General features: G+C 35.7%; 1 protein-coding gene across 1 annotated transcript in view; it reads left to right on the top strand.

The window, feature by feature from the left end:
* The window catches only part of Stag1 (STAG1 cohesin complex component), a 288399-nt gene that overhangs the window by 127340 nt on the left and 148466 nt on the right, over positions 1-12593 (top strand). The window contains exon 6 of the mRNA XM_060385437.1: positions 7241-7317. Within this exon, the coding sequence (XP_060241420.1) occupies positions 7241-7317 (77 nt within the window). The remainder of the gene's footprint in view (positions 1-7240; positions 7318-12593) is intronic.

The following is a 12593-nucleotide window of genomic DNA, read 5'->3' as shown; positions in this document are numbered from 1 at the left end:
CAGATTTTAATATGTTTATCCTATATTATATGTCTAATATCCACTTATAAGTGAGTATATACCATGTGTGTCTTTCTACATCTGGGATACCTCACTCAGGAAGGATATTCTTAAGATTAGGAAAATCTACATGTATACATCCAGTTAGACCAGCACCATTTGTTGAAGATGCTCTTTTTTCCCCCACTGAATGGTTTTGACTTCTTTCTCAAAATTAAGTTTCCATAGATGCTCTTTTTTTTCCCCCACTGAATGGTTTTGACTTCTTTCTCAAAATTAAGTTTCCGTAGGTATGTGGATTTCATTCTGGGTCTTTTATTTGATTCCATTGATCCCTCAGTCTGTTTCTTTGCCAGTACCATGCAGTTTTTATTACTGTGCCTCTATACTACATCTTGAGATCAAGGATGGTGATGCCTCCAGAAAAATGTTTTGTTTTATAGGATTGTTGTAGTTATTCTGGGATTTTTGTCGTTTCATATGAAATTGAGAATTGTTCTTTCAAGGTCTATAAAAAATTGTGTTTGTATTTTGGTGGGAATTGCATTGAATCTTTAGATTGCTTTTGGAAGGATAACCATTTTCACTATGCTAATCCTACCAATCCATGCGCATGGGAGATCTTTCCATCTTCTGATACCTTCTTCAATTTCTTTCTACATGTAGAAAAATGCAAATAGATTCATATTGATCATCTTGCACAAAACTAAAGTCCAAGTGGATTAAAGACCTCAACATAAAACTAGACACACTAAGTCTGTTAGAAGAAAAAGTGGGGAAGAGCCTGGAATTCATTGTCACAGGAGACAATTTCCTGAACAGAACACCACAGCACAGGCTCTAAGATCAACAATCAATAAATGAGACCTCATGAAACTGTAAAGCTTCTGTAAAGCAAAGGACACTGTCATTAGAACAAGACGACTACAGATTGGGAAAGGATCTCCACCAACCCTATATCTGATAGAGGGCTAATATGCAGAATATATAAAGAACTTAAGAAGTTAAACACCAACAAACCAAGTAATCCAATTAAAAAACATGATACTGAGCTAAACAGAAAATTTTCAGTAGAGGAATATCAAATGGCAGAGAAACATTTAAAGAAATGCTCAATGTACTTAATGATTTGGGAAATGCAAATCAAAATGACCCTGAGAGTTCACCTTACACCCATCAGAATGGCTAAGATTAAAAACTGAAGTGACAACACATGCTGGAGAGGATGTGGAAAAAGGGGAACTCTCCTCCATTGCTGGTGGGAGTGTAACCTTGTACAACTTTGGAAATCAATCTGGTGCTTTCTCAGTAAATTAGGAATAGTACTTCCTCAAGATCCAGCTATACCACCCCTAGGGATATACCTAAATGATGCTCAACTATACAACAAGGACATGTTCAAGGACATAGTTCATGTTCGTAGCAGCTTTATTTGTAATAGTCAGAATCTGGAAACAACTAGATGTCCGTCCCCCAAATCTCTTGGAAAAAGAAGGAACAATATTGGGAAGATACCTCCAATGGCAGATTTGGCTCAGGATAGCTGGGAGGCTATGAATTGAAATAACACCATTGATACTGCTCCTGAGGCTGAGAGGTGAAGCAGGAAACAACTCTGTTGATTATCTTGACTAAAAAACCCCACCCCTCTCTTCCTAGTGACCTGTACCTGTTAGCCCTTATACCCTTTGTTTCTCTCATCCACTACTTAGCTTTTCCATGGTAGCCACTACCTGGGGTTTTAGTACTGGGCTGGTTCTGTATAGGGTCTGGAACAGAACTCAGTGCCTGGAGAATATATTAGGAGAATATTCACTAAATAGTTATGGGTGGCACAAATCTAAGTTTGTCAGAGAGCAGAAGTTTGTGGAAACAGAAAGGAGAGATTACAAAAATATTTCTTGATCCCCTACCATGCTAGGCACTGTTTATCCCTAAATGAGAAAAAGAAAGCAAAATCAAAGAAAATCTGAAGGAGAAAAATGGGCAGTTGAAAGCTCAAAGAAACAGTCTGAGGTGATGCAGGGCTCTCTGCAGCCTTCTAATAGAAATGGTCTTCCTTTTCTGCAGTGGCATCCTAGTACTGGTGATTCTTTTTTTTTTTATTACTTTATTTTTTTTAATTTTTTTTCTCAGTTACATTTTATTAACTCTGTATCCCAGCCGTGTCCCTCATTCCCTCCCAGTCCCTCCCTCCCTCCCTCATCTCCACCGTGCCCCTTTCCAAGTCCACTGATAGGGGGGACCTCCTCCCCATTCATCTGATCCTGTTTTATCAGGTATCTTCAGGACTGGCTGCAAAGCCCTCCTCTGTGGCCTAACAGGACTGCTTCTTCCTTCGGGGGTGGGGAGACCAAATAGCCAGTCATTGAGTTCCTGTTAGAAATAGTCCCTGTTCCCCTCACTTTGGGAAACCAATTGGTTACTGAGCTACCACAGGCTACATCTGAGTGGAGGTTCTAGGTTATATCCATACATGGTCCTTGGTTGAATGTCAGTCTCAGAAAAGACCCTGTGCCCAGATATATTTGGTCCTTGTGGAGCTCCTATCCTTTCCCCATCAGACTAACTCCCCTTCTTTCTTATGATTCCCTGTACTCTGCCAAAGGTTTGGTCATGAGTCTTTGCTTTGAAAACACTGCTAGTTAGAATCTTTCAGATGCGCTCAGTAGACTCCTGTCATACGTTCAATGCACATCCCATCTGTATTTCTAAATGAGGATTGATCATCTCACCCCATGTCCACTCAATTGATTATCGTTTTTAGGTGTATAGATTTCATTATGTTTATCATATCTTATAGGTCTATATAAGTGAGTATATCCCATGTTTGTCTTTCTCCTTCTGGGATATTTCACTCAGAATGATCTTTTCTAGATCCCACCATTTGCCTGCAAATTTCATGATTTCTTCCTTTTTGGTTGCTGAGTAGTATTCCATTGTATAAATATACCACAATTTCTGTACCCATTCCACCGTTGATGGACATCTGGGTTGTTTCCAGGTTCTGGCTATTACAAATAGAGCTGCTATAAACATGGTTGAGCAAGTGTCCTTTTTGTGTACTTGAACAAACTTTGGGTATGTACCTAGCAGTGGTATAGCTGGGTCTGGAGGAAGCACTATTCCTATTTGTCTTAGAAAGCGCCAGATAGCTTTCCAGAGTGGTTGTACCAGTTTACATTCCCACCAGCAGTGGAGGAGGGTTCCCCTTTCTCCACAACCTCTCCAGCATGTGTTATCGCTTGAGTTTTTCATCTTGGCCATTCTGATGGGTGTAAGGTGATATCTCAGGGTCGTTTTGATTTGCATTTCCCTGATGGCTAATGAGGATGAGCATTTCTTTAAGTGTTTTTCTGCCATTCGATATTCCTCTGTCGAGAATTCTCTGTTTAGCTCTGTTCCCCATTTTTTAAGTGGATTACTTGGTTTGCTGCTTTTCAGCTTCTTTAGTTCTTTGTATATACTGGATATTAGTCCTCTGTCAGATAAAGGGTTAGTGAAGATTCTTTCCCAATCTGTAGGCAGTCGTTTTGTTTTGATGACGGTATCCTTTGCTTTACAGAAACTTTTCAGTTTCATGAGGTCCCATTTATTGATTGTTGCTCTTAGAGCCTGTGCTGTTGGTGTTCTGTTCAGGAAGTTGTCTCCTGTGCCAATGAGTTCTAGGCTGTTCCCCACTTTTTTTTCCAATTGATTTAGGGTATCTGGTTTTATGTTGAGGTCCTTGATCCACTTTGACTTTAGTTTTGTGGTACTGCTGATTCTTGATGACAAGGTCATCCATATTGCTCTCAGCTTTGTTTAACTCCATCTGGTCCATGCCCATGTTTTTGTTGTGGTTGTGGTTGTTTTGTTTTTGTTGTCTGTTTTTAAAAATGGGGTTTCTTTCACTGTATAGCCTTGGCTGGCTTAGAAATCCCTAAATAAGTTAGTCTGACCTAAGATTCACAGGGATATTCTACCTCTTGAGTGTTATTAAAAGTGTGTTCTACCAGGCGCAGTTTTGGAGCTTTGTGTAAATGGAATTAGAATAATTTTATTGTATTTTCATGTATTTGTTTTGTAGACTTGGGCATGCCGCAGCAGGAGTGTGGAAGTCAGTAGACAACTTGTGTGATAGTTAGTTGTTTTTACCACACTAAGTCAGATATCAAAGCCATTTCATCACTCCTGACAGCAAGCACCTTTGCCTACTGAGACATCTGACATCTTGCTGACCCATTCTTTCCCTTTTTGATGCTGTGTATTGTCCTGAAAAGTCATCAGTGTTATTATGTATATCACTTGTTCCCTTTTTTTAATATATAGTTTGTTCTACATTAGATATTTATGCTTTTAGTTTTTTAGATAGGTGAGATTTTTGAATTTATTTACATGTGATTTATCACCTGTGGCCATTTATGTATGAGTCTTTTCAACAGAGTTTGCTGTTTTGTTTTGTTTTTTAATCAGGTAGAAGTAAAATTTTAAAATCACTTGAAATTAAGGTACTATCATCCTTTTTCTTTAAAAAACATATTACATTGGGTGAGATGTCTCATTGGAGAAAATGCTTGTTGCACAAACATGAAGACTGGATTTCAGAACCCCAGAATTTATATAAAATGCTGGGTAGGCAGGGAATCTCTGGAGAAAGCTGACAGGCCATGCTACTCAAAATCACTAGTTCTGATTCAGTGAGGTTCTACTTCAATAAAAGAGAGTGATTGAACAAGACATCTGGTATCAGGCCTACACACGTATTCACACATGTCCCCACACACATACTTACTCATAATGAAGAATATTTTCAATTCTTTTAAATATGCATTTTCTGGTGCTTGTACATTAAATCCTTGAAGAATGTACATTATGTGTTTATTGCTGTTTGATAAGTTATTCTGTAGTTCAGTGATTAAAAACATAATTGTTTATTATTATCACTGTGTAGTTCATAAATGTATTAGCAGTTCAGATGGAGCATTTCTGTTCTCTAGGTTTGTTAGTGTTATATTCAACTTGTTCAGGGTTGCAGTGTTCAGGGTTGCAGGTCATCATAAATCTTCTCTAGGGAGGAATTCCTTTTTTCCAAGAAGACTTATACCTTGGTCATTTGGCTAGAGTCTTTACTTCATCTTATGAGGGTCTCTGTAGCTCCTGGAAAAAATGTGATATTATACTGCTTTTATGATCTAGTTTTCTGGGCACATCTCAATTTTTTTCCTTAATTTGTTCTATAAGGGCAACCGCTTTCATAGTTATTGGTTGATTTCATAAGAGCTTGAATCATTGTGGATTGTTGAGGAGAGAGGGTCAATCCAGAGATTGTTTTTTAAAGACTTTAAAATAAGCCTTAATCTTGTAACTAAAAAATTATTACATTTATTTATTTATTTGATTACTTGTGTGTGTGTGAGCATGCTCCTTGGCACATGTAGAGTCCGGGGGACAACTTTTCACCATGTGGTTCTAGGAGATGAAACTTATATCAGGTTTGGCAGCACCTCCCCAGCCCAAAAACAACATAACAAAATTTGGAATATGTTATACAAATAAAACTGAAATTTATAAAAAGACTGCCTGCACAGTGTTCATTTTAAGCTTCCAATATCTTTAAATTATGTTGATTTTTTGTCTTGTGTTTGATTTTAGAGATGGCATTTTATGTAATCCATGTCGGCCTGAAACGTGCTATGTATCTGATATCTTAAACTTGATACCCCTTATCTCATTTCCTCAGTGCTAGGCTTATATGCATGTGCTGCTGCCCTTGTTTATGCAGTGTTAGAGCTCAACGCAAGGTTCTTCATGCAGACTAGACAAGCATTCTATCACCATTCCCTGTCTCTAAACTCCATTGATTTCTTTTTGGAAGGGAAGCAATTTGGATGCTGTCCTGGGGACTATGGTATGGCAATATACTATGTATATTGCTTGCTGTGCTAAGCAAGTGCTCTGTCACTAATCAGTGTAGCCCTAGCTGTAGATTATGTTGATTTTTTTTTAAATACACAGTTTTGGAAATTAACAAAAATGCATATCAGTACATTAATAAATTAGATATGCATATTTAGGGTAAAATTAAGGTATCAAGTATTAAAAAGAATTAGAATAATAAAAATGAACTTTTTCTTTCATCATTAATCATTATATGAACTTAATAACTTGGCTTTTAGAAAAACATTTAATTGAAATGTGTTATGTTTCTGAATAAAATGGTCTTTATAGTAGATGATATAAAAAAGAATTTTAGGGGCTAAAAAATGGCACAGTGGTTAATGGCATTGGCTGCTTTTCCAGAGGACCGGGTTTTGTCTTCCAGCATCCATTTGGTACTGTTAAATAATGTATAATTCTCGTTCTATGGGATACTATTTTGAAGAGAATGGACAGTCTTGCCTTGTCCCAAAGATAATAATTCAAAGAATCAATGAAACCAATACCTTATTCTTTGAGAAAAACAAGATAGATAATTCCTTAACTAACTAAAAGGCAAAAAAGGCACTATGAAAAGGGTAACATAACAGCAGACACTGAGGAAATTCAAACAATCATTAATTCTCCAAAAGCCTATACACAGCAAAATTTGAAAATATAAATGAAATTGACAATTTTCTTGATAGATTCCATTTGTCCAACCTAAATCAAGATCAGGTAAATGAAGTCTTCTAAGGTAATAGAAGCTATCATTAAAAGTCTACCATTGAAAGAAAGTCCAGGGTCATATGATTTCAGTGCAGAATTCCTCCAGACCCTCTGAGAAGTAGCTTCAAAGAGTACCCTTACTCCTTAAACTATTCCACAAAATAGAAACAGAAGAAACATTTCCAAACTCATTCTATGAGACTTAGTCACCTTGATACCTAAACCGTACAAAGACCCAATAAGGAGAACTTCAGACAAACTAAAAGAAAAGAACCACATTGTTATCTCCTTAGATGTCAAAAAAGCATTTGACAAAATCCAAAACTCATTCATTTTTGAAGTTTTGGAGAGATCAGGGATTCAAGACACATACCTAAACTTAGTGAAAGCAATATATAGCAAACTTATAGTCAACATCAAATTAAATGGAGAGAAATTTAAATCAATCCCACTGAAATCCGGAACAATAAAAATAAAGTTTTAAAAAATTAATGGAAAATTTTCACACAACAGGAAATCTGAATTGTTTTATGTGACTTTCAAACAGTGATCAGATTAGGTTTATTGTAGTGGTTAGTATAAGATACAGACTAACTGTAAATTTTTTCCACAGGTACTGTAAGAATAGAGATGTTTCGAAATATGCAGAATGCAGAAATTATCAGAAAAATGACTGAAGAATTTGATGAGGTATAGTGTTCCAACATTTATACTGATTGATTCCATATCTTTTAAATTGTCAATAAATATGTTGATTCTCTTTTGTTAAATTAGTATTGTAATGAAGACAGTATTACCTGTAAAAGAATGAGTTAAAATAGACAGTATGCAATCTCCAGTTCTCTATTTTATTTGTTTCCAAATAAAATAGAATGCTAACTTCGTTGAATACTTTAGAGAGAAAATGGTTTAGCGTTTGGATAAGTTTGAGTGGTGTTGTATATAAACCTATCTTAGAGATTATTAAAATGTATTATCTAAGGTTGTTAGTAATTCTAATGCAGAAAATTCCCCTTAACTTTATTTAATCAAGAATTTCCCATAACTATGTGGCATGGAATCTTCACACTTTCCGGACCTCCCAAGCACTTGCATGTGTGTTTTTATTTGGAACATGCTACTTGAATGCTCTAATTTCCTTTTAGAATATATATCTCTGTAGTTATTCTTCATAAACTAATGATACGTTTTAGTTTTGATGTCATAAGATTCAGAAATACTTTCAGTTTAATTTTTATATTGTATTTATAATAAAGTTAATTGTGTAATGCTATTAAATCCATTAATTCTTTTATCATATTTTTGATTTACAGCTGAATTCTATTTTCTGAAAGATGGGGTTTTTTTGCCTTTTTTTTAACCTTAAGATTGTCTTTTCTAGGTATTTTTTATGATTAGTATACTATTTTTTGTCATTTTTTATTTGAATAAAGTAATACAAATATGGATATAACATTTATTAAGACATGTATGACTTAATAGATATCCTTCCTATCAGGTATTCACATTTTCTCTTGCATTTCGCACTGAAAGTATTTTACGTGTTACAAAAATATTCTGGTAACATCTTTTAGGCTAATTTAGTCATATTTCACGGTAGTTGAGTGAGTTATTCATGCATTTCTGTGTCTTCAATTTCATAAAAACTCATTTCAACTTAGATGACATTGTTTATAGATTTAATTTTTCCGATTTGTGTGACTATCTATCTGTCTGTCTGCTTTATGTGAAATACTCTATTGTTGAGATTTCCAAGATTAATATTTGTGTTAACTAACTTACAAAGAGGAACATTTATTTTGGGAGATAGTTCTGTAGGTTCCAGACCATTTTCTGTTGATCTGATCCCATGTTTTGTGGTGGTTCAGCTTATCAAGGCAACAACTCCTGGCCAGACAACTCATGGCCAGGGAACATGACAGAGAGGGGGCACTACCATACACCTTTTGAGTGCTGTCACAGTGACCCCAGTAACTGCATTTGAGGCTTCTACTTCATATGCCAGTCTGGGGGAAAGCCAACAGTATCAGATATTAAAGACTTAGATTATAAGGACCTTCTCATATTCTTTTGGTGATAGAATACAAAGAATGTGTGCTAATTTACCCTAAAAGCTAAAACAAACAAACAAACAAACAAAAAAACTTCAGAATATTGAAACATTTCTGTAGAGGTACTTTACACAAAATTAAATTCTCCCAATTACTGGATTTAATTTGAACTTAAATCAAGCTTTGGATTGTAGTTATCAGTGTGACCTAAGGTCCTAAAATTGGATTTTCTAAATCAGTTATTTTAAGTTAAAGTGTGACTATCTTTTTATAAGTTGCAGGCTAATGAGGCATTTCTAAACAAAAAATTTACTACTTGGTAGGCATGATAACACAAGTCTTTAGTCTCAGCTATAGGGAAATAGAGGCAGCCTGATCCTTAAGAATTCATGGCTATTCTGGTCTCTAGAAAGAGAGTTCCAGGCCAGCCAGGCAGATATATAGTCTCAAAAAACAAAACAAAACCCACAATTTGCTTTTCTAGGGGCAGACAATTACTTTTTGTTTTGTGTCAGAGATAAACTCATCTAGTCAATCATACTGAAATTAGAATGGTTGATTGTAGCTTATATTACTAATGTTATTACTTCAACATTGGATGCTTTTCATGTTCTTCTCATCACCAGTGTATCTTAAAGTCACACCATTTTTCTTTTCATTTTGCTTTTGTTTCTAATAGAGTGAGAAGTGTCTTACCTCGATCCTTTTATTTTTAACCTTTATACTCTTTCAGTATTACAATCATAGGTCTTTTTTTGTTTTGTTTTGAGAGTATAACTCAGTGGTAAATAGAGTACCTGGCATTCATAAGACCTAAGTTTTAATTCTCAGAACTGCTCCTCCCACCCCCCCCCCCCAAAAAGGTATATTTTCTTAACTCATCTCTGTTCAGCATATTTGTTCAAACTCTGTCAATGTCCACATAGAGTCTCCAGAATCAAGTTTGACTTCCTTGAACTTCTTTGTGACTTACTGTGTCCGTTTATTCTTTTGCCTTCTTTATTTTTGGTTATTTCCATACATTCTGGTTCAGCTTATGCAGCATTAAATAGTGTCACCATCCTGTTTTTATGCCATGATTTATGTGCTTTTCCTAACTTTATGGTTATCTGGAATATGATCCCTGTTTTTCTTTTAATTCTGTCTTCAGAGAATTGATAATCTCTCTCTTTTGTTTTTTGAAACGGGCTTACTCTGTGTAGTCTTGGCTGTCCGGGACTCGCTTTGTAGACCAGGCTGGCCTTGAACTCACAGAGATCCGCCTTCCCTTGCCTCCCTGAGTGCTGGGATTGCAGGTGTGCACCACTGCACCTCTTTTAAGTAATTGCATTCCCTTGTAGTGCTCCTGTTATTTACTAACTCATTTGTTGTCTGTCCTCATTTCTGTAATTAAATTAGAAATTCTTTGAATGAGATTGTGTTATTTTGATCATTTTTGTGTGCTAAGAATTTGTAGTGCTAACAGCATGTCCTAGTTTCAGGGCAGACATGATTGTGTGGTGGATAGTTTATAACCTTGGAAAAGTGTCTGTATATCAGTGTTTGAAGTAGCAATCGTACAGTCATCATTCTTCATTGTTTGATGGCATGGAACTATTTCAAAATCCCTAGTGGATGCCTGAACCTTTTTGCATACAGGTGTGCTTTAACTCGTTTATGGGTTATGTTCATAATCACAAAAGTTGACAATATCATGATGTTGAAAATTTTCTGATATACTTAGGTATCTATGCACTGAAGTTTTGGTGGGGTCTGTCTTTTTGTTACTTTTTTCTTTATTTATTTATAAGCAAAATTTCTCATTTTGTAGCCAAGGGTAGCTTTGAACTCCTTAGATAGCTCCTTAGTATTGCAATCCTGTCTCAGACTCCTGCTTTGGGAGTTTATAGGTATGCATCATGACACCGGCCCCTAGATATCTACATTTGTGGTTCAGTGGCTCTCCTGGCAGTGTGGTTTACTTCTCTTATACATTTTGAGAGCATCAAAGCACATTTTGTAGCCTCTAAAAATAACAAAATTTAAAACCCAAGGCATGAGGGGTTTAGGAGCTAATTCTGCCTTTCAATGCTTTTGTGTATTCTGGTAGGAGCATGTTTGTATGGAAGTATGCATGTGCCCTAGCATACTTTAGGAATTCAGAGAACATCTTTGGGTTCAGTTCTCTCCTTCCAGAGTTGTTTCTGTGGATGGAACTCAGCCCATCAGGCTTGCATGGCAAGTATGTTTATCTGTTAGTCCATTTCATAGGACCTTAAAGCCCTCAAGTTTAGTTACTAAGTTGAAACTTGGCAGCACTCTACCCTTTTTTTTTTAACCTGCTTTCATCATGAAGGTTCATTTGTTTGTTTGTTTTGTTGTTTTTGTTTTTGTTTGTTTGTTTTCGAGACAGGGCTACTCTGGGTAGCCTTGTCTGTCCTGGACTCTCTTTGTAGACCAGGCTGGCCTTGAACTGAGAGTTCCACCCTCCTCTTCCTCCCCGAGTGCTAGAATTACAGTCATGTGCCTCTGCGGCCAGTTCCTGGAAGTTCTTTTTTAAAACCTAAGAAACAGCTTGTCTGTTGATTGTCTCATTTGACACCTGTTACTTGAGAACCACTCTATAATAAGTATAGTCAGTAGCAACTGTACTGTCCCATGAGTTCTCGGGAACAATTTTATTGAAGCTGATGCTTGGAGGCCCTGCCTTGCAGTTTAGGGATTTAAAACAAATTCTTTGCTTTTCTAAAGGTCTTGTTTCTTAATCCTAAAAGCTATCACCAGACACTAGTATATGGACAAAGTACATACCAAATACTACTCTACTGTATTTTACTGTACACCAGTTTACCCCTATATTTTTTCAACTTATTTAAGAATGATTTGTTCTTTTATTCCTTCTCATTTGATTGGTTATTTTTTATTTTGTCTGCATTATTTTGTGAGATAGTCTGCAAAATACTTTATCAGGTACCTCATGGTTTTACATTGTTTATCAAGAATATAGATCTTATTTAAGAACATTAGAAGACTTTCCTCAAAGATCTTAAATATAGTTAAGGATTGATCCTTTGAGCCACTTTTTATGTTCTTCTTTTTTTTCTTTACTTCGTTAACATTCTGAGTTTTTGTTTTTTTGTTTTGTTTTTCAAAAATTGTTCCTCAATAAAGATTATCAGTACTTCATTGCCCATCAGAAATCCTACACTTTAAAAAAATGATATGGACAAGTGATATATGTTCAAGAAAATGTTAAAGATTTCAATTTGTAATTCATTTGAGAGCTAAGAATTTTTTTTATTGATGAACATGTTAGTAGCTCTTTTTTATTAATATATATTTATTAAAAGGAAGCTTTTATATAACATATTCTGATCATGGTTCCCCTTCTCCAGTTTCTCTCTAACTTCCCATCCATTCAACTGCACACCCTTTCTTTCTCTAAATAAAAAACAGACAGACGAACAAGAAGTTAATAAATCTACTCTGTGAAATAGAATTATAATCAAGTTTATTGTAAAACTAGCAGAAATGACATCTGCATGTGAAAGGTTAGCTTTAGGCTTCGTTGTGAAGTGCTTATGTTTTAAAAATCTTCAGTTCCTAAAAGTTTTGATTTACAAATACTGAGAAATGCTTTGCTGACTTGGTAAGATGTTTCAGTTGATAAAAAGTGCTTGCTATCAAGCCTGCTGATAGGAATTTAATACGTAGAAACAACATGATGGAAGAAGACAGCCAAGACTCATAGACTCTTGACTTGCACATGTATACCATGGCATGCTTGTGTTGGATGTCTCTGTCTGCCATCCTCTCTCTCAGTAAAAAAAATAAAAAATAAGGTGAAAAGTGATATGGTGACAGATGCATCTTTTTCCATTTAGTTATTAATTTAATCTTTCTACATCCTGATCCCAGAGCACTTCTTCCTCTCCT

This window comes from Meriones unguiculatus, chromosome 6 (genome assembly GCF_030254825.1).
Source record: "Meriones unguiculatus strain TT.TT164.6M chromosome 6, Bangor_MerUng_6.1, whole genome shotgun sequence".
In the NCBI taxonomy this organism is placed as follows: Eukaryota; Metazoa; Chordata; class Mammalia; order Rodentia; family Muridae; genus Meriones; species Meriones unguiculatus.
This window is presented reverse-complemented; position numbering and strand designations above follow the sequence as displayed.